This window comes from Nanorana parkeri, unplaced genomic scaffold (assembly GCF_000935625.1).
Source record: "Nanorana parkeri isolate BGI_ZX_2015 unplaced genomic scaffold, ASM93562v1 scaffold311, whole genome shotgun sequence".
Classification (NCBI taxonomy): Eukaryota; Metazoa; Chordata; class Amphibia; order Anura; family Dicroglossidae; genus Nanorana; species Nanorana parkeri.
Genome location: NW_017306579.1, coordinates 50532 through 72069, shown reverse-complemented (window position 1 = coordinate 72069; position 21538 = coordinate 50532). Strand labels below are relative to the sequence as shown.

General features: G+C 40.1%; 1 protein-coding gene across 1 annotated transcript in view; it reads right to left on the bottom strand.

The window, feature by feature from the left end:
• KIAA0922 (KIAA0922 ortholog) overlaps positions 1-21538 on the bottom strand; it is a 105324-nt gene that overhangs the window by 36762 nt on the left and 47024 nt on the right. Inside the window, exons 6-14 of the mRNA XM_018557942.1 lie at positions 16584-16700; positions 15880-15990; positions 15231-15308; positions 15002-15143; positions 11497-11552; positions 9966-10071; positions 8926-9031; positions 4121-4274; positions 2155-2325 (exon numbers count right to left, since the gene is read on the bottom strand). Coding sequence (XP_018413444.1) covers positions 2155-2325; positions 4121-4274; positions 8926-9031; positions 9966-10071; positions 11497-11552; positions 15002-15143; positions 15231-15308; positions 15880-15990; positions 16584-16700 — 1041 coding nt within the window. The remainder of the gene's footprint in view (positions 1-2154; positions 2326-4120; positions 4275-8925; positions 9032-9965; positions 10072-11496; positions 11553-15001; positions 15144-15230; positions 15309-15879; positions 15991-16583; positions 16701-21538) is intronic.

Sequence of the window (21538 nt, the reverse complement as noted above, 5' to 3'; positions counted from 1 at the left end):
AGGCATCCACTTCTGGTCCCTAAGCAGTCATTGCTGGGCTACTGAAGCCGAGCAATAAGCTATTGAAATGCGATCTGCACTTCTGCTTGTTTAAAGTGGAAAGGTGATACTAGGGCTCTTTTGAACCCCCAGCATCACCTTACAGAGTACCTGTCACCACCAATTGTAAGCCCCCCCATGTGACAAAGAAAAAAAAAGTTCTAAAAAGTAATTATAAATTTTAAAAAAAGTAAAAAAATAAGCGAACACAACATGTTTAAAGTCCCCCGCGAACAAGCGCGTATTCATGTAAACACGTGTCAGGTGCGCCTACTTACGAAAACGATAATCACGCTACACAAGTTAGGTATTGCCGCACACGCCAGAGTGAGAGCAATAATTCTAGGGATAATTACGTGCATCTCTAAATTTATGACCTGTAGGGGCCCTTAAAGAGTCTATGGACTTTTTGGGGTACTGATGTTTGTCGCCGTTTCACATATGCAATTTTTAACCTGGGCATGTTAGGTATTTATTTACTGGTCGTAACCTCATCATTTATATTTTACAAAACAAAATGGGTATTATATTGCGTTTTGGAGCACTAAGTTTAACTTGCGTGCATTTTTTTTAAAATTCTGGGTTTGCTAGAGTTGCGCAACATACAAATTTGCAACTGCTGCTATTTAATTCTACAGGGTCTTGGCTTTCAGGAAATATATCATGTTTGGGGGTTTGAAGTAATGTTCAGGCCTAAAATGTGGATTATAACGTGTGCAAAAAACGAAGAAAAAAAAAAGGTATTTGCAGCGAAAGGGTCCTTAAGGGGTTAAACTAATAAGTAATAAACCCAAGTAAATCCTCATTGCTTAATACAACTTAGACAAAAGTAAAGTTGAGTTGCTCAAGGGCAAAAGAGGAAGAGTTACACTTGACGATGAGTACCAATTACTTACAGTATCTATATTATTAAACTTCTAACATGTACTACATACCAAGCCTTTGCATTTGAAATATTCTAAAAATAATAAAAATGGGGGCCTGTTTTAAATGTTATTAGGTGTATATCCAGCTTATGAACAGAGGATTATCTGTACATATCCACACATATGATCATCTTTAAAATGTTGCCACCAGAAACAAGTTAACAGCGTGTTATCATGACAACCTGTTTAATCTATTTATAAAGCTCATATGCAAGGCACGTAAAAACATCCAGATATTTACTCACAATATGTTTTCACTCACTACAGCTATACAGTATACTATATTGATCTCAGAACCACCCACTCAGTACATTCACAGTGGTATCCAGCAGTATAAGAGAATAACTATTACAGGCCTGGCATGAACCTGCGGAATTCCTACTAAAGGTCTAAAAGGGTCCAGCTTTTGGTCATGGTAAATTTTTAAAAGTGGCAGTAATTTTCAACCAATATCAAAAGGAAAGTTTTTTTTTTTTTATATTTAAATTCAGTATGTGTGCCACTATATATAAAAGCAAGCTAAGTTGTCTGCATAAAAGACTTATTAAACTTTATTAAATCTTTAAAATGAGCATGTGGTGAATCCATCTAAGTTGTCTGGATTTGCGGATATTCTCTCCATTTCAATTTCTGCTGGTAAATTTTTTGACAATTTGAAGAAATTTTACAATAGGCCAAAATTGCAGGATGTGTACCTCAACACAAGTCTAAGTATATTTTCCCCATACACTTTTTAGTATTAAACAAAAAGAACAATTCCAAAATTCACAATGACTTCAAATGGAAGTAAAGTAAAACAAACCCTGACAGGTAGGATTTTTATGACAGAAGAGAGACTCCTTCCGACCTGTCACTGTTTTGTGTGCACTGAGTGGACATGTGCAGCTCAGTACACAAGCTCAGCAAGGTACTGTGCTGAAATGAAGTAACACCCATTTGCATGAGTGAGAGTTACACCATCCTGACCAATCAAGAGGCCAAAGTTGCTGAACCTGGAAGACGACCAGATAAAGATGGCAGGGCTGGTGGAAGAGCACAGCAATGAGTGCTGGAGGGAATCACCAGCAAGGCAAGTTGTCCATAATATGCTGTGGATACTAGCACATTATGGGAAACACCTCCTAAGGACCCACTAATCTGAGTTTCATGATGGTGGTTTACTAACGCTTTAAAAAAAAAAAATGCTTACCGTATTCACTGCATACTGGATTAGCACAGGAATCTCAAAAGTAACACCTAATGATGTGACAATCATTATGTTGGTCAAGAAATTCAGTGGCAATTCTTTGGCTTGGATCTTCCATGTAAATATGTTCCAACAGCCAGAAGGTAAAGTTAACGAGTGAGTGAAATTAAGTATCTGTAGGGAGAAAAGAAAACAAGTGTGTCAGAAGGAAGTGAAATATGTTAGAACAAGTTAGAATTCCATTTCCCATAGAACCACACATCTGGTTAGCAGCAGAAAAAAAACAAACAAAAAGTTGCACCACAATAGGGGTGAACTGCCTAATTATGTGAAAGTTGAAAAAAAAAAAAGAAAAATTTGAAATCAACATTAAAAATGTTACCATTACTATCAAATGTCACTCAACACGTAGTGGAGTTCAGCCAAAACTTTTATTTTAGTTTCAAATACTTTAAGGAAGGACTTAAACTCCTGTTGGGTTTTACTGGTATCTGGGACTCTGTTGGAGAAATTTCCCCTCTTCTCATTCACTGTCAAGAGGACAACAGTTTTACCAGACAGAAATTGAGGGAAAATTAGCAACACGGAATAAGGGAAAGCTAGTATCACCTTTTAATTGCAGTCTGTGTCCCCGGTGAAGATTTCCCCTTACATCCTGTCTGGTGAAACCATTGTCACCTTTGACAGCAAGAGAAGAAAAAAAAAGTCCTTCTAGTGAGCCCCAGAAAGCAGTTAATCCAGCAGGAGTTTGAATCCTTCCCCACTCTTCCCAAAGCTAGAAACAAGGCTTTTGGCAAGATTGAACATTATTCTGTCATCACATTTAATGCAGCTTAAGTTTACAAGTAAAGTGGGGCAGATAAAGAATGGCACCAAACAGGCATAACATGTATGTGACACGACAGGGTAACCCCAGGATACACCTTGGATGCCAGATAAGTCCAGAAAGCAATATTTAGGGGAAAGAAGGAGAGCCTTTGGTACTGCATGCTATATATCTCTACCTATCTTCAGTTTACATTGCTTTCACTTCGGGTTTCTTGGCTTCTTAAGGGTTAAAATTTGTACTTGTTTCACCTTAGTAATATTAGGAGGGGTTTTGTGCAGGTTTCTTGTCTTGGGAGGTTTCCTTTTAAGTGGATATCTAAACGGATTTCACTTTTTTGTTTGAAGGATATACAATGGAACTGTTTAATTGCAACATATTGTTGTGAATTATTCGCACTGATACTTTATACATCAGAGGAACACTGCCAAAGCTGGAGTGCTATAAAGTAATCCATTATATGGCTGGACACAAAGCGAGATAACAGACACACTAGCTGTTAATCATGTCTCTGAATCTTCACCACCCTTGCTGGGTAACTGTATAACATGCTACAATTTTTAGTTTTCATATCATGGCCATCGAAAGGGTAGCCAGATTTTAGTATTTTATATGTTAGTTATATGTGATGAATTTCGTTTTTTTCATAGGAGATTAAATAATGTTGCGAAAGAAATTGAATTGTGTTTTATATTTTTTGATTGAAATAATTTTGCTCTGTGGTGGGATCTTCTATTTTGAGGGAACTAGGAATTTTCTAAAAATTTTGTGCAGGTTGCTCGATAGACATGTGCACATTAAATTTTCTTAGCAACTAAATTCATTTTTCTTATTCGGTTTACACCATGTAAACAGCCACTAGTGGGTGGGAGCAACAACCAGCTTGCTACTGGCTATTTCAAATTGCAGTAGCTCATAGCAGGCTAGCTAATGCACCCACCCACTGCCTGCTATACATTAGCAGGAGGAGCAGATCGGGGGTTGCTGAAGAGTTGATAGTAACTCTCAAACAACTACAGTTATACCGCATATACCAATTCCCATGGGTGCCAGATAACAGGGAGTTTACTGTAGAAAAAATAGGAAACTGGGGAGCTGGGCTAGAACTGGAGGTTTAACTATAAGAAAAGAAAAATCAAATACCTTGAAAATTCCCCTGACTTGTTCTGGCACAAACACATCACTGAGAATTATATGAAAGTTTAGATTACTTTCCAGCCACATGGACCATAATCCAAGAGGGTCCTGAAGTTGCTGCATGTAAAATTTTATTTTTGAAGTATCAAAAGGCAGGTACCTGGAGGAAAGAATTACAGCTGATGAGACAACACCCCCACAATAAAAACAGAATATAGAATATACCAACAAGATGAAAATACATAGTAAATACAGGACACACTAGGGATTTTTTTAGCTTGTGATCTCCCTGCCTGTCTTCTAGAATAACTGCACTGGTGCCTACTACCTCTGAAAAAAATTAAATGTATTACCATTACTGGACATAATTTCTGCTTCCACCACTTTGGCTTGGCACTGTTCACATTGTGCTTTGTTATGCTCTCAACCACGACTGGCAGGCACTCTTGGGAAACCAGAAACCTGCTCTGCATTGGTTTAAATGAAAAATCTAGCCCTCCCACAAGCACCATCCACAAAGCACAGAAATAAAACAGAACCTGAAGATACCTGTGAAAGAACTTCCTTTGAAAAGATATTCTATTATAATGAAAATTATTTTAGTGATGGTGGAAAATATATAGAACGTATAAAAAGTGCAGTTATACATAAATATATTAATGGAGGCGGGAATCACAACCCATGTGATAAAGCCGGGAATTTTTTTTTAGCACATCACTCTTGCACTTGTGTGACCTCCTGCACTGAGACACTGCTCACCTCTTTTTCTTTTATTCAAAACCTGCTAACACGCTTATGTACTGTAGCAGATTATGAAATATATTTGTGCTATGATGTCATTAATTGAAAACAACTGCAGAATCATGAGATCTGGTGTGTGCATTGGTGCCAAGGCATGGTAAACAAGTAAATGGGGGAAACCTCGGCTGCACTAAGACCACAGGGAATACTGATGAATAGCTCTCTCCTTTTCCTTCTTATTTTTGGGCACAGTGTCCAAAGTTTAGTTTCTTTATAAAATGTCTTATGTACTCTACCACAAGACTAAAGCAAATCCCGTAGAAATTACTGGAGAACATCCCTCAATAACCAGAATATTTTACCCAAGGTTGGCCCAAAAGCAGTTAGGACCTCAGTGGCCCTGCCAGAATCACAACAATCTTCCCACTGTGAAGGAATTTGGTTTATCACTTCTATACATCTTAATAAACATTTGCTTTATGCAACGTTTATAATTAAAAAGCAATGTTCACATATGTCTAATACTTGTGTAACAAAGTTTTGATTCTTTTTCTGCTTAGACGAAACTTAGCAGTGACAGTTTGAGTTACTTAACTGGACAATGACTTGAAGGTTTGTTCATCAGCAAACAAGTGTGGCAGAATAGATATATTGTATTTAAGGTTTAGTTATACCTTTATCTGTTTGCAGTAACAACACATACTGGTGGCAGAGGGAGTGGCCTCTATAGGCAGGTATCTGGTTCCAATTAAAGGGGATCAAACTCGCAGGTAAGAAAATATGTATGCACCAATGTAATGCAATATTTTGGGGACATTAAAATATCCCTAGGCTTTATGTTGGTCCAGCTCCCTTCTTTCTTCCCCACCCCCCCGCCCTTTCCCTTATGCTGACCTAGGTGCTCCCATGAGTCCTGGCAATCCTTTTGGGTATTTTGATATGCATTGTGACCATATGATATGATGAAGTGGTTCATGTTAATTGGTTAAATTGGTAATGTTGATACTTTACATTAGTGTGCCAATGATATTGATTTGTGAACCATAGATACTTTACTTCACCTTCCTGAAGAAGCAAGCATGCAAAAAACACGTTGAAGGTTGGATCATCACAAGAATATCGGATGATAAACACATTCGTGATGAATTGCATACAATTATGAGCACTTGAACTGTATCTTCACATATAATCATTCTAAGTGGCAATAATTGTGGCGTTCAGCATCTTGACGGTCTTAGAGATATTGCAACAACAATGCCATTGTTTTTATGGGGATTTTATATGTCTTATGTTTTAAGCAATTGATTGTCTTTTGTGGTGTTGCCATGGCACAAAAGCCACAATGTTTTTGCTACTCATAAAAATACTAAAAGCACGGTCTTATATATTCTTGTTTTGGAATTGTAATCTAGTGGTCGGTCAAGATGAGAGTTCTTGGCAACAATGTAAAACCAGAATTCACAGAACCCTCTCTCACAGTAGTCATTGATTCTAAGTTTTTTTTAGAATCTGTATTCACGGATTCTAAAAAAACTGCACTGATGAAGACTGACCACCTGATTTCAAATGCATGTGCCCTGCATGGGACCGGATTCAAACCCCAGTCTTTGCAGGACGGGAAGGGTTCACCTCATCAGGGACTTCTTGGTCCTTCATGCCCATCTGAATACCATGCCTCAAATCCAAACTTCCAAATATCAAGGGGGAGACTCAAGAAGTCAGAGAGTCACCTCTCTCTGACAGAGCCACATACCAACAAAGTGTAGACTTATTCAGCAAGGAGTTCTGCTAAAAAGTAATTTGTTGGTGACCAATACATACCAATAAACACCTGTGGAGCCGCCTCCGCTCACAGTTGGCAGGAGTTAGGCACTTAAACAGAATCTTGGCTAAAAAAAACTCCAGTAAGCTGATCTTTAAAGGAAGGTTGTCAAAGTGTTCCACACTGGAGGATGCCAAACCCCCCCCCCAAAAAAAAAAACAGAGGACAGAAGTTCCATTGATTCAAGCAACAGGTGCCTTGGAAGGACACTAAGGGGTCCAGACCCTACTAGGGAGGGGAAGCAGTATAAACTGGTCCTCACTCCATAAAGCAGAATATCCCATGGAATAAGGAATATTGAGGGGTAGCCAGCTTGTTGACCTAGGACCTGTAGATCTCTTCCATGCAATGCAGAGCTTCTGACTATCTTGAAGCCTATTAAGGTCATTTGGCTCTGTTGCAGGATCCAGATCTCCTGGTCAGGTATATTATAACTGAGGTCAATACATGTCTGCAAACCTAGTTTAAATCGTTTTCCTTCTTGGAATGGAAGCAGCACTAACTCCATCCAATGCTGCCAGAACATTTAGGTGTACTACTCTATATGATAATACGTGTCACTAGCACTCAAAGGAAGTCCCTCCACCTGGAATGTATGTATACAGAGACGATCCACAGGTAGGCAGCCCCTCTTCAGTCAGGGAGAACGAAAAATCTAGGGAAAAAACAAACCGAGGGCCCCTTCCCTAGTGTAGATAACTTTATTATACAGATATAAGAGGAAGATATGTACTCACAATCAAGTATTTCTAAAAAGTCTTCAATATACAGAAAACCATCCACAATCCAGAGACGGACAAAACAATCATGGCAAGAGAGTGCTGCAGAACGACACTGGGTCCATCTCACTGCATGCCTTTCCTGGGTTAACGTGTTTCTGGGGCACGCGCCCTTCTTCAGAACCTCTGAGGCACCCTCTGTTTGTTTTTGTGTTACACTACTCTGTATGCCTGAAAGGCCATTATACTGGAGTAAAACAAAAGAACACATACCCACCTATAGTATTGTTATGAAAGTACTTCATGCATACATGCTTTTATACAAGGCCACTTACACCCTTAGGCCCCATTCAGACATAGCGATTTCCGCCGCGATATCGCGAGAAGTCGCCGGCTAATGATATTCAATGGAGCTGTCTTAGCTCCGTGTCGCAGTCGCAAGTCGCTTCTACAGGACCCTTTTTTCGGCGGATTTTGCTTTTTTCTAATGGAGCCCGACGGAGAAGGTCGCGCTATCGTCACTGGATCGTCGCCCCGAAAGTCGCGCTATCCCGGCCGCTGCAAAAGGTATGTCGCTACGTGTGAATGGGGCCTTAGAGGTTGTCTATATACTTTTTTTGGCTGCTATAGATTGCCCATGCACCTGCAAACACCCTGCTACTGAAATTAAAGGAGAACTATGAGGTGAGTGCTTTTCATTCACCTCATAGTTCTAGCCGACCTGTGACAATGAGACTGTCACAGGTCGGCTCAGTAGATCGGGCGGTGAGCAAACACATACCGGCGTTCGCTCACCTCTCAATCCTGTCACGGCTCTCTGTCGTGACAGGGGAGGGGCTATATTCCTCCCTCCCCGCTCCGCCAGCGCTGACTGGCGGAACGGAAGGGGAGGGGGCGGGTACAGCTGGCTCTGCCTTTAGATAGGCAGAGCCAGCTGTCACACAGCTGGGCGGATCCCGGCACAATTGTCGGGATCCGGTTCAGCTGCCGCGTCTCAGTATACCGCGAGCAGCTGCTTGCGGTATACTGAGCCTAGGGTGACGGGAGGACGCTAGTTTGTGTCCTCCCGTTACCCTATGGGGAAAAGACTTAACCCCATAGTTCTCCTTTAACTCGAATATTTGAAGTTTATATTGTATAATGCAGTAATTTGCCTGAGTGTCCCCAACAACCAAAGACATAAACAATGACCAAATTGTTAATTATGGCAGCATGCTTTATAGTATGTGTGAATAGCACATATTATCCAGGCCCAAGTATAACAGTGATTGCAAGCCCCATAATATAAAGACAGACAGTAAGAAAACAATGGTACAAGTAATACTTTTCTGAGCCTACAATAAATTCTTCCGTTTAATTACAAACAAGTATGTCCCTTACAGGATTTACTATCAGACCACAAGAATGCTGTAATAGCATACCACTAAACAGAAATTATGCATGTACTGAAGCCAAGCTATGAAGTGAAGCATAGTGTTGTGACTAAGCAATAACTCATGACTCACACTGTAGAGTAAACAGAAACTTACCCTTCTGTTATGTTGTGAGAAATACACAGAGATGGAGGGGAAGCAACTTGTACAACACTCAGCTTTTTTTCTTTGGAGCAGACAAAATTAGACTCTTGTGAGGCTCCTGTAAACAAAACAAAACGCTTCTAAAAACCACTTAAAACTTTTTCTTTTTACAAATTTTGCATGCTTAAAACTGGGTTGTTTGCTGCCCTACAGAGGAATAAAATACATGTTAATGTAGAAGATGAATGCATTCCATGCTGACAAATATTGAAATGCTACATAAACTTGAGGGGGATAAAAACAATGTAGCTTGAGAGGCACATTCAGCTTGATCCCCAAGTATTGTTCTTTAAAGCTATAAAGAGCACCCAAATACCCATATGGGTTTGAGAGGCCTGCTGATTCCCAGCTATTTCCAGTTTTAATGTGAAGAGAACCAGGAGGTATTGATCACTGCCGGTGCCTTGACCATGGCTTTGAGTAGCAGGGAAACCAGTGCGACTTTTGGACCCAGAGGGGGCCCATGCAAGGTAACTGGTTACTTTTTTTTTTATGTTGACAGCTGGAGTTTTTTTTTAAATATATTAAAGTAAAATTTTAGGCAAATGGTTAACCCACATAGTCAAATGACTATACGTTCACAGTTTTGTAAACCTTGTTCATCCATGATTTGGTTTACATGCCTCTTGCACAATGCATAGCCACACAGACCCACTTATTTACATATTCAACAGGTCAGGTTTTCTTTGTCACCTCCTCTCCTTTAGCACGATAACTACACACAAAAACTGCCTCGTCACCTTTGTCCAATAGAAAAAAGGGTCCTGGAAGCTGTAATGTTGATCTATTAACAGTAACTATAAACCTTAACTGTCAGTTATATTCTGACCAGCAGAGATATGAGTATAGCAAGACTTGCCGACCAATATTACAAATGCCTTGATGGGTAAAACGTTATAAAAACTTATGTATTTGAACTAGCTAGTAGCTGGCTGCCTGTTGAGTTGCAGTTAAAAACTTCAAAAGGAAAACTTAAAAACACGTTGTAATACCTGAGCAAACGATGGTGGCTGCTTTCGTAAAATTTATTGAAGAGCTTAAAAGCATCACGGGCTCAAACTGGACAGAAAGTGTATCACCTAAAAAATGATGGACATCCTGTAGAGAAAGAATACAGTATGGGTTTTGTGCATACACAATGACAGTTCTAAACATGTTAACAGAATATAAGGTCTAGAACTCTGATACCATTTAAAGGGCAGGCCAAAACAATATTGGTACTTCAATTGTAAGTGGCTACTGGCCACCTTAAATCACCCACTGACTATTTTTATCTCTGGGCGATATTCACTACAAGATATTCTTGGAGGTGATCTTTGTTCTGTTCAACCTGACGGGATCTAAATCAATCCCGTGGCATTCTCAATTGGAAAAAAGAATAAAACTCACTAGTAACTAAGACTTACTTGTAAAAGCCGCTGTTGGTGGCCATTGTTTTATGTGCCCTTCGTGTGTTTAAAAGCAAACCCCAGTGATCCTTTGCAGATGATATTTAGGCTGGTCTAAGACAAACTAATAGTTAACACGAGCTGAATGTGTCTTTCAGATATTAGCAACTGAGTTATTCATTCTGTAACTGCCGAACAAGAATGCTGCTTACGGTGCCGAAAATTGCTCCCCAAAATGTTCCGACACCAACTCCGTCATAACTTAACCTAACCCCTACCATAAGAATGTGGATAGGAATTTCTGACTTTACTGTCAGTCAGTGACTCATTATTATAACCAGTGGGGCAAGCAGTCAGCAGGCAATTATGAGGTCAGCACTGGAAGCCTCTGTATTTCCCTAATACGTTTCCTTTAAACAAATCCCAACCCTTAACCTCATCCTTAGCCCACCTTCTACAATCCCAGGTGTACTTATATTGTACAAACTACAATTATTGTTACCAAACATTTGTTTATTGTGTTTGACATTTTTAAAGCACAGTAGAATGTTTTGTGTGCATTTTTGTGCTTTATGACTGTTTTGTCATGCAAAAACAAAGAGAAATATAGAAAAGGAAACCTGTGTATACAAATACATAGATTTTCAGATGTAGGAGCATAAAAAAAAAACTTGCCATTACATGAATAAGTGGTTAATGGAACTACATTATAGAAGGAATTCAAGTTTCTATGTGGGTGGATATCCTGTTATGTTGTGGGATATAAGAAAAAAAAAAAAATAGGCCTGCCCATCCCTGAAAATGAAGCTTTTGGACAGAAAAATTATTAGACCCTTTAACTTTTTACTTATTATATCAGTCTGCACTCCCACTGGGGAAGTTCAACCCTTTATTTGTACTCGTGACATTGTTACAGAGGACGAAAGCGAGAGGAAATCAAAAAATCTGAAGTTGTTCCGAGAACAAGAGGTGAGGGGAAATCTTTCAAAGGAGATTTCCCCTAATTTCCTGTTGCATCTTTTGGCCAGGAAATGAATGGAAATCACCCTGTTAGGACAAAAGAAAAAAGCAGCAAAAAGACAACAAAAAATAACTGAAATGAAAAAACTAGATATAGAAAATGAAATGCAATTACCTGCATATGAACCAGGCCATTCCCAGAGTTCAATACATACATAGCCATTGAATCATCTGTATAAAAGATTGAATGACAATGTCATTTGACATAAAATGCACATGTTGCTATTTTCACTGTGTCAGAGATCCACATAAAGCAAAATTCTAATAATTTAAGTTAGCCCAACTAAACTGATATTTTTAAATTAGGGATGTCCCGATACCGGTACTAGCATCGGTATCGGGACCGATACATGGCATTTTGACAAGTACTTGAACTTGTCAAAATGTCCCCGATACATAGTGCCGAAGCCTGCGCTTTTTTTTTTACTTGCCTTGCGGCGCCGAGCGTCACGTCACTGCTGCTCCGGTGGGCGGTGCTCCAGGTGGGGGTCCTAATTTAGGTGGCTGGGCAGTCGCCCACCAACAACAACATGCGTAGTTGTTCTATGCAGGTGCCGCAAGGAGGCGCTATCTCAGTCATTCAATACGGGAGACGGAAGTGAGGTGCTCGCTGCTGCGGTTTGTATTCACTGCTCCTAGTATGTTGCTGTGGTCTGGAGCTGTTGCTGTGTAAACGTCATTTTGCTGTAGTAATGTCTGATTAGGATGAACGGCTCGGTATACCGGGGCTCAGTGACTCGTTTATTGTTGTTCTTGTTCCCTAACGCTTATTATGTCTGGTTTATGCCAGACTCTGCAGACCCTCCGGTGCTTCCATTGCTTCTGCAGCTAAGCTTCTCCTTCTGGGAAACTTTCACTTTCTTTCCTTGGGTGCGTTGCATTCATGTACATGCATTGCTGTAGGACGCGTTCACACTAGCCCGCAGGCGAAGAGACTGTTGACGACTGAGGGACTTGTTGCACATTTGCAGAAGCATGATCACACTTGATTATTTCCATTTTATTCTGGGGTGCCATGTTCACATAAAAGTGATATACTGCACCAAAGAAGTCCAGGGGCTCCTTTGGGGCAGAATAGAATGGTCTCTGCCCTATAGGCTTCAGTGGAAAAAACATGCATCATATTTTGGTCATCTCTTTACAATTCTCCACCGCTAATATGAATAGGTGAAATTATCCATAATATGAAGACCTGTACTACGGATCATTTAACCCATTCATGTTAGCAGTGCATAATTGTGAATCTATTGCTGCAGTGCATTCTATATGTAGTACATGTACAGTACATATTCCCAATTCCCTGCAGCAATAGATTCACAATCCATAGTACAGGGCTACATATTATGGATAATTTAAACCTATCCATATTAGTAGGGGATAATTGTAACTATTACTGCAGTGTACGGGACATGTGTGCTGTATATGTACTATGGATCATGATTTAACCTATTCATATTAGCAGGGCAGAATTGTGAGTGCCTCCCACAAGCTGAGCACCAAGACGCAATGCAGCGATCCTGCCCAGCGCCGACTACAAGAGGCAGCTCGTGAGGCAACAGGGATCGGAGTGAAACTGAGTGAGGGAAGCTGGGACGTGGCTGGAAATCTATTGCTATAGTGTACTGGACGTGTGTAATGTCTGTCTATGTAGTACATATATACAGCACACCCCTCAACTACACTCCAGCAATAGATTTACAATTCTCCCCTGCTAACATGAATAGGTTAAATCATGATCCATAGTACAGAACATGTAGTTGTACTATGGATCATTTAAAGTCACCTGTCCCTTTAAGAAAAAGTATCGGTAATTGGTATCAGCAAGTACATGAGGGGAAGTACTTGTACTTGGTTTTGAAAAAGTGGTATCGGGACATCCCTATTTTTAATGAAGGTATTCTAATGATTTGTGGTAGATGCTGGTGACATGTTTCATTTTATTTCTCAAGGATGCTGGTGATGAGATTCCAAAATTTAAAACTGTCACCACAAAGGAAACAAGCTGCTACCAGGTATAAAGTGCAAAAAAACACAGAGGTACCTGAACATACAGTACCGTGCAAAGGTTTTAGGCACAATAATTGCTGTAAAAGAAAAAAAAAAAAAAAAGGTACAGATTTTATCAATTAACAACCTACCAAGTGCATTATCTGAAATAAATCCCATATTAAAATCAGTATTTGGTTTGTTTACCCTTTGCCTTTAAAACTGCATCAATTTCCTGAGGCACACAGTTAATGTTTAATCATGCGCTGGACCTTATGTCAGCAAGATCCTAAAGCGCCCTTTCACACGCGCTGCCATTTGACAGGCACCCTAACGCACCTCCAAGCTGCCACCCACTGCAGCAAAAGACGTGGTATTGCAATATTAGGTGCAGTGAAAAAAGTAGTGCGTGTACAAAACATGCAATGAACAGAATGCTAAAGTGTGACTGGGCTCTTATACCAAACAGGTGCTAATGATCAACAAGATAACATGTAGGTAAAATAGTCATTATATTAAACAGAATCATTGTGTAGGAGAAATGCAGCAGGGTCACGAAAAGCTATGCTCTACTAATAAGTTGGGGTAACTAAATACATTTCAATGTAAAAAAAAAAAAAAGATCTTAGACAACTATAATATAGAGCAGAGTCACAAGACACAGTGCGGTATTACTGCAGGTCTCTCTGACAAAAATTCAAGGAAGACGGTCAATGCCAGATGTGCTTTTCAAGTTCTTCTGCAGAAGCACAAAGTAACCAGCAACGCTGAAGACTGGAAACGCAGTGGTGAGTCAATACACCTCAGGCCGACTTCACTTTCCATTCAGAAAATGTCCGGTGGCATAATCTTTTCAGACTTTAACAAACTATTGGAACCCTGGAATACCCACCTAAGTCCAGGGAAGACTGGTCAGAAGAGATCTTCATAGAAGACTTGTGGCTAAAAAGCCATAACTCCAACATGGAAACAAGGCCAAGCAACTTGCCTGTACATGAAAACACAAGAAGCACTGTGCAGAGAAATACCATCAGGAAGGCATCTGATTGGTCTCAAATTCATTCTGCATTGTTCTCTGCAGTGAACAATGACCCCAAACACATAGTGACCCCAACCAAAGTCATAAAGAACCATCTTCAGCCAAAAGAAGAACAAGGAGTTCTAGAAAAGAGGGTATAGTCCTCACAAAGCTATAAATCTCAACATTGAGTCTATCTGGGATTACTGAATCCAGAGATGAACTGTGCTTAGTTCTCTTATATGTTTGGAACAACTTACCTGCCAAGTTTGTTTAAAAAAAAACAAAAAAACATGCATGCAAGTGTACCTACGTGAAACGATGCTGGTTTAAATGCAAAGGGCGGCCACACTAAATAATGATTTGATTTAGGTTTTTTTCTGTTTATGCACTTCGCAAGATGTTAATTGATAAAAAAAAAACTATCATATTCATTAATTTCTAAAGTACCCTCACAGATTTTTTATTTACAGTGCTATACATGCGACAGCTTTCAAGCCTCACAACTACAAAATTGATGGATAACTTAACACAACAGTTCTTATAAATGAAAGTTCACTTTTAGCAAGTTACCCTTTAACAGGCTAAGAAATAAGCCGATAGCCCAATGCCTCACCATTTTGCTCAGATGTTACAAAGATCATAAAGATATTCTCCAATATGTATTTCCTGAGGGTCTCCAAGTCATGTTGGCCTCCATCCAGCCTGACAGCAAAGTAGACCTGCAGCAGCAGTGAGTGCCCAGACAGGAAGCAGTTCTGCATATCACAGAAGAAAATGCCCAGAGGTGAGAAGACAAGCAAAAGCATGAACAAAAAAATGTCCACTGGGTGGATGTCACATACCCTGCAATGTTGATGCTGTCGAAAGGGAACAATGCACTTCAAACGAACCTGCCATACACTGGAGTTTATGGCTTCTGCCTACATGGGAAGTGATAAAGCAATATAGTCAGCTTTTTACTGAATGATACAAAGGTATTACATTGTAGTAAAACAGTATACAATCACAAACTGACATAAGTGTTACTGACTGCTTGCAACACTTATCTGCCATTCTCTGGGCAAAGACTAATATTTTTAGAAAACAGGACCTCTAACCTCACTATAAGCCAAACACATTTCTGTACCTCATGCACCTGCTTCTCAGTGAACTGAAGTGAACCAGCGTAATGTAATAATATATTTTTCAAATTTACCATTGGTGTGAATAGGTAAGGCTATAAACAAGTCATTTCAAAGAGTCCTAAGGTCTTTTAACCAAGACATGGCAACGTTAATGTTTAAAATACATTACATGAGGTTCAAAAGCAAAGGAAGTGGCAATTTGTGTGCTCAACATGGTCTCCTACTAAGAATGCACAATATTGACAGGTAGGAGGATGTTCACAAATCTCACCTTGAAAAATACAGTACCAGAATAATGAAAATGAAGGTAAGAGTGGAGATGCCCTTTAGCAAACTTCTAAGTCAACTAAATCAGGAGAATGCATACCTGCGATTGTGAAAGATGGATATTTGCAATCCGTGGAAACAGGACCTCTGTGTTTTGAAGAGAGTGCATGGAGTCATCAGAGGCAGCAGAAAGTACACCCTGACCAAAGACCTATAACAGAATAATGCTATTTAGATAAACTTTGACAACATTTAATAAAACGTTTAGGGAGTGTAGAGTATCTAAAGTTCAGCTTTAGTCACCTGGCCCTTATATTTAAGCTAGCTGCCTCTAAATCAGCATACATATCGTAGTGAAAGAGGGGCTGGCAGAAATGTGCTAGTCTTTGAATGCATCACTTGACCCCACCATGATACTTGACTGCTGCTTACAATGGATCATATGGACACCACTCCGAAAAATATTTCCATCAAAATGGAAAAGTTCCATGCACAATAGCCAATCCTTTGAATTTTTTGGTAACGGACATTGCTGTCAACAAGCGCATTAGATTAAGATCACTTCTGTATTTTAAAAGGATGGTCATAACATGCCTGCATTGCTGCCCTCCTATCTATGGGCAACCTTAGCCGTTTTTACACCCCCAAAAAAAGCTAAAAGCATATGGGCATATCAAATTAACAACCGTATTTATTTAAAAACAAAAACAGCTGTCTCAGTCCTTTGTGAACACATCAAAAGAAGTATGGTTTTCAAGGACCTTGAAAACAAAAATTTGGCTCACATCAGAAGACTTGGCTCACCTGATAGGACAGAATGCCATTTGTAGTAGTATTTATAAATAAAGAGCCTTCAAAGCTTCCTTCTTCATCTGGCAGGAAAACAACTGTGAATGACGATTTCCCTCTGGCTGGGATGACCTGAAAAACGGAAAAGCAAAACAAAAAAGACCTTTTACACTCAAAACTATGGCTTTTAGTAACAACCTAATAACTTAAAAAGATTAAAAAGCCTATACCGTGTTTTAAAACTACATGTTAAAACTACAAACTCAAGAAAAATTACATTGGTAATGAGTTTCTGCACATACACTTTAATATATAAACTAAAAAATAAAGGTTGCAAGATGGAGTCCCCTACAACATGCACGGTAATAATTAGAGGACCGTACACTAGAAGCTATAGTAGACCAATCTGAATGAAGGTGTATTGTTTACACACTGTTAGCAGTATTGATTGTATTTTCTACTCTTTGGTAGCGCTAAGGCAGGTAAAAAAATAAAATGAAATAAAAATCACAGCAGAAAACAAAAAACTAGCTTTTCTGTTTGGCTAGATGTATTCTGAAGTTTATGGCAAACATAAAGTAGGCATTTGAATTATGCCCTGTTATGTATTGAATGCAGAAGTAAATTTAGCTGCAAGGCAAATACAATTGAGACGTGACAAAGTCTTGTAGGGAGCGGAATGGAACTGAAACAGAAGGGTGTGTCACTACTGACACTGCATTTTTAAACAACTCTGCAAATGCTTTCCCAAATAGCACATATTTAAACTCGCACATATTACATTTGTATGAGTCATTAGTAAACAAAGGCTTAATTACTGCAGACAAGCTCATATCTGTATTTTTTCTAGTTCAGATTATTTGCATGCAGCTACAGTAGAAAGAGTACCTCAGTCACAGGGCACCAAAACATTGATGGGCAAAGCTGAAACGATGAGAAATCTAGATGGTCAATGGGTGCTGAATTTCCAGAGCACCACCGTGTCTATTGAAAGTTCAAAACCAGACTTTGCTTCTTTTTTTTTTCTTCTTATGGGGATTTTTTACTTAAAGTACAACTAAAGGATCCCGTATGACAGGCTATACAAGTACCAAATCCACTTACTATGTGCTGCCCAAGTATCAAACAAAATAATTTCTTTCCCTTTCTTGAGCCAATCCCCTTTCCTTTGCATTTCATGCACTCCTTATCCAAACACAGCAGAACACATTGGAAGGGTTTGAGCGACAGGACTAGGTGTTGTCAGATGCTGACAAGGTACAGGGTTGTGAATCAGCAGGGACAATGCTGAAAGACATACCCCCTGTAACATTTAGTATCCCACTGCAGGGCAAGCAGGCACAGCTTACATGAGAGTGGCAACTCTGCTCTAACTTCAGGAGCTGTGCGGCATTGTTGCCACACATATACAGGAAGATGAATTAGGTGGACTTTTCTTGCAGGCTCAACAGGTATATGTGGGATTTTGCAAGGGGGGGAAACTATTACATACAGAACCACATATTTAAGTGCTGCCATAGTTCTACTGGCTTCTTGCACACGGCCATAAGATGGCTGTACAGCGCACATCCAGTCACATATAGCTTGATTATGGATTGGTAGTATGCATTCGGGGATACGTCTATGGTACAAAGCTTATACTGTCCTTTGTAGATGTAACCGCACAGTCATAACTTCAGCCAGCCTGTCATTTGATTTGTACAGGTAGGCTATTCGCTGCTGTATGGTGGGATGTGTCACTCCCGACCTCTTGAAAAACAATAGATTTGATTGAACAATTTTGAATTATTCAATGTTAGCGTGCATGGCTGATGGAAATCCTAACACAAACCTGTACCCACGAACAAGAATGCAATGCTGCTTACCAGTCCTCATATGTAGTAGCTGCATTAGTTTTCTTTATCTCAGGTTTTTTATTTTCACCTAGTGATCCTGCTAGTAATACCTCCTGTCCTAGGGTGACAACGCTCACTTACTGCACTGTATCAGAGGAGGAGAAGAAGAATGGATATCCTAGGACAGGAAGTCAATGAGGACTTCAGAACACTTCCCTCTCAAATCTTCTCCATGACACAGGGAGAAGATGTTCTGTAATCCACAGAGAACAGAGGACAATGCCAAATGATATCCATCAGCAGAGGGCACAGGTATTTATCAGCTCACAATATTTCTGGCAGGAATCAAGTGGTATTTTTCGGCACTTATTGAAAAAAGATTTAAAAATGGTAAATGTAACAACCACATAAGAGACGTTTATGTACACTTTAAACAAAACTTTAAAAAAAAAAAAAAAAAAAAGGCTCCAGTGATGGACTACTAGTTTGTATTGAGATTGTAGGCCATCACGGGAGCAAGCTTAGAGCGGTGGAAGTTAAAAAAAAAGTGTGGTGTGGAATATAGTATATTATACAGCGGCGCAATGCAAAATACCAGACGCTTTAGAGGAATACGACAAATCGCAGCAATAGTACACTATAGTGTACTATTGCTGGGATTTGTAGTCCTCTGTAGCTGGCGTTATTCTGCATTGTGCTGTACAATTTATTATTGCTGGGATTTGTAGTCCTCTATAGCTGGTGGTATTCTCCATTGCGCCCTATAATGATTATACGGCGCAATGCAGAATACCACTGACCAGTTATAGAGGAACTACAAATCCCAGCAATAATACATTATACATCGCGCGGAACGAAAATGGCACTTTTGGCTAAATGCTGAAAGTGTAATTTTCCTGCAGATACATCGGTGCGGTGCATCCCTGCTTTTTTTCCTCCCCGCTGGGACACAGAGAGAAAGTGACAGCCTGCGTGAGGAGAGCGCTGTGAGCGGCCGGTGTCTCTCCTCCCAGACCGCTCAGCCGCCTATCACAGTCCGGCAGAGCGGTGTGGGGGTGGAGACAGGCCGTGCTGTTACAGGCGGCGGAGCTCTCCTCCCGCACTGCTCGCTCAGCCTCCTGTGACAGCGTGTCAGAGGAGAGCAAGTGCAAACACTCAGTGATCAGTGATCGCTGAGTGTTTGTAGATAATTGAGGACAATGTGTACTGTATCCCTAATTATGAATAATTGGGAGTGATCTACATCACTTCCTGTTCATTCATAGTTGTAGTTATAGTAAACAATGTACTCATCTTATGAATGAACAGGGACACTCAGTATAGAGGATTCCTGTTCATTGATAACAGGGGATGCAGAAAAAAAGATTGAGGACTTTGTGTTCTCAATCTCTTTTTCTATTTTAAAAAGGGAAATGTCAGGGGTCTGTTTAGACCCCCAATATTTCCCTGAAGCCCCTAAAAGTAAAGTATTAAATAAAAATATTTGACAAAAAATGAATCAAAATAAATAAACTTTTTAAAAAAGTTTAAAAAAAAATAAAAATACAATGCCATTATAGAACGTAGAATAAAACATAGATAAACTTAAATGTTCTATTATGGCATTGTAGTACTTTCAGGTGTACAGTAAATAACACAGCTTCATAACATATCAGCTAGGGAACTACAAGTCCCAGCATGCCCTCATTGCCCCTGTACAACAACCAGATATTGCCGTTCCCTGGGTGATGTTAGCGTCCTGGGCGCGCGGGCGCAGCGTGTGACGTACGTGCGGCTCAGGCCGTGTGTGGAGCCCCGAACAGGCTATTCAATCAATAGCCGACGAATCGACGAGCGAAAACGTCGACGTTTTCGATCGTCGATTTTAATCGACTTAATCGATTAACTGTTGCAGCTCTAGTTGTAGATACTGTACAACTGAATAAGTCTAATGGAGGGAGGCCTCAAAAATAAGAGTTAATTTAAAAGAAATCCGTATGAGAAAAACCAGGTTTCCAATTTATAGTCCCCCCCCCCCTTTGAAAATTATGGCCGAATCTCATGCTGATCTTCAGGCTTCAACATTCCTGAACGGGAGCAAGTGTGCACATATTTTTTTACTTCTTCCAGATGAGTTTGAGGGTGGATTCCCACCAGATGCGTTGAGGCTGCATTTGCCGTTTTTTCCAGCACAGACGCAATGCAAGAAAGGGGAAATATTTGCCTTGTCATGGATTGGCACATGACACCACTTAGATGCACTGGAAAGCAATAGTGTGCGCTGAAAAAAGTATGGCATGCAGCACTTTTTTTAGAACAGCAGGATGCGACACAGTACAACCGCCTGGCACCACGCTGAGCCCATGGAATCGAATGAAATGTCACTCATCCCCTAGGCCACTCAAATAGTATGTTCTATAATTAGGCAAACAAACTTCAGAATGCTGTTTTTACCTTTTTTTTTTTTTTACATCAATACCATCTTGTCTCCAAAACAGTAGTGCCTGTCTACTCTCCCTCCAGCAATCAGCTCATGCCTGCTCTTCTCTTCCCCTCCCCTACACAAAACACACACACACAAGCATCAACATCCTGCTCTTGGAGCTCTAGCCACCAGAACAGGGGTAGGCAAGCTAGGAACTACAAGGTCCAAGAGGCATTGCAAAACTAAAAAGCCACAAGGAGGACTCCTAGAGGCAGAGGTGAGATTGGAGTTGTAGCTTCACCACAGCTGGAGTGCCAATGTTGCCTACCCCTGCTTTATAAGTACTTTGGACCTCCAGCAGAGCTAGAATGGTATTTAACCTCAATTACTATGTCCAACAATTCTTGCAGCAGGACATAGACTGCCCCCAATTGTCAGGATTGCTTACAATTTTGTTTAGTATTGCTAATCAGAGAGCTGCCACATCCTGTTCTCAGACATGGCGACCAGAGATAGACGCCGCTTATAACTGGATCTCTGTAGACATGCCATTACCGGTGCATATAAAACTATATTCATATATGTGTATCAGAATGAAACTGTTCCGAGTATTATGAGGACCTTCTAAACACTTGATTCAAACTGCATCCTACAACACACAGTGGCTTTTTAGATGTTGGTCCAAAACCTAAAAAAAAAAAAAAAAAAAAGGATTGGGCGGCCCCCAGAAA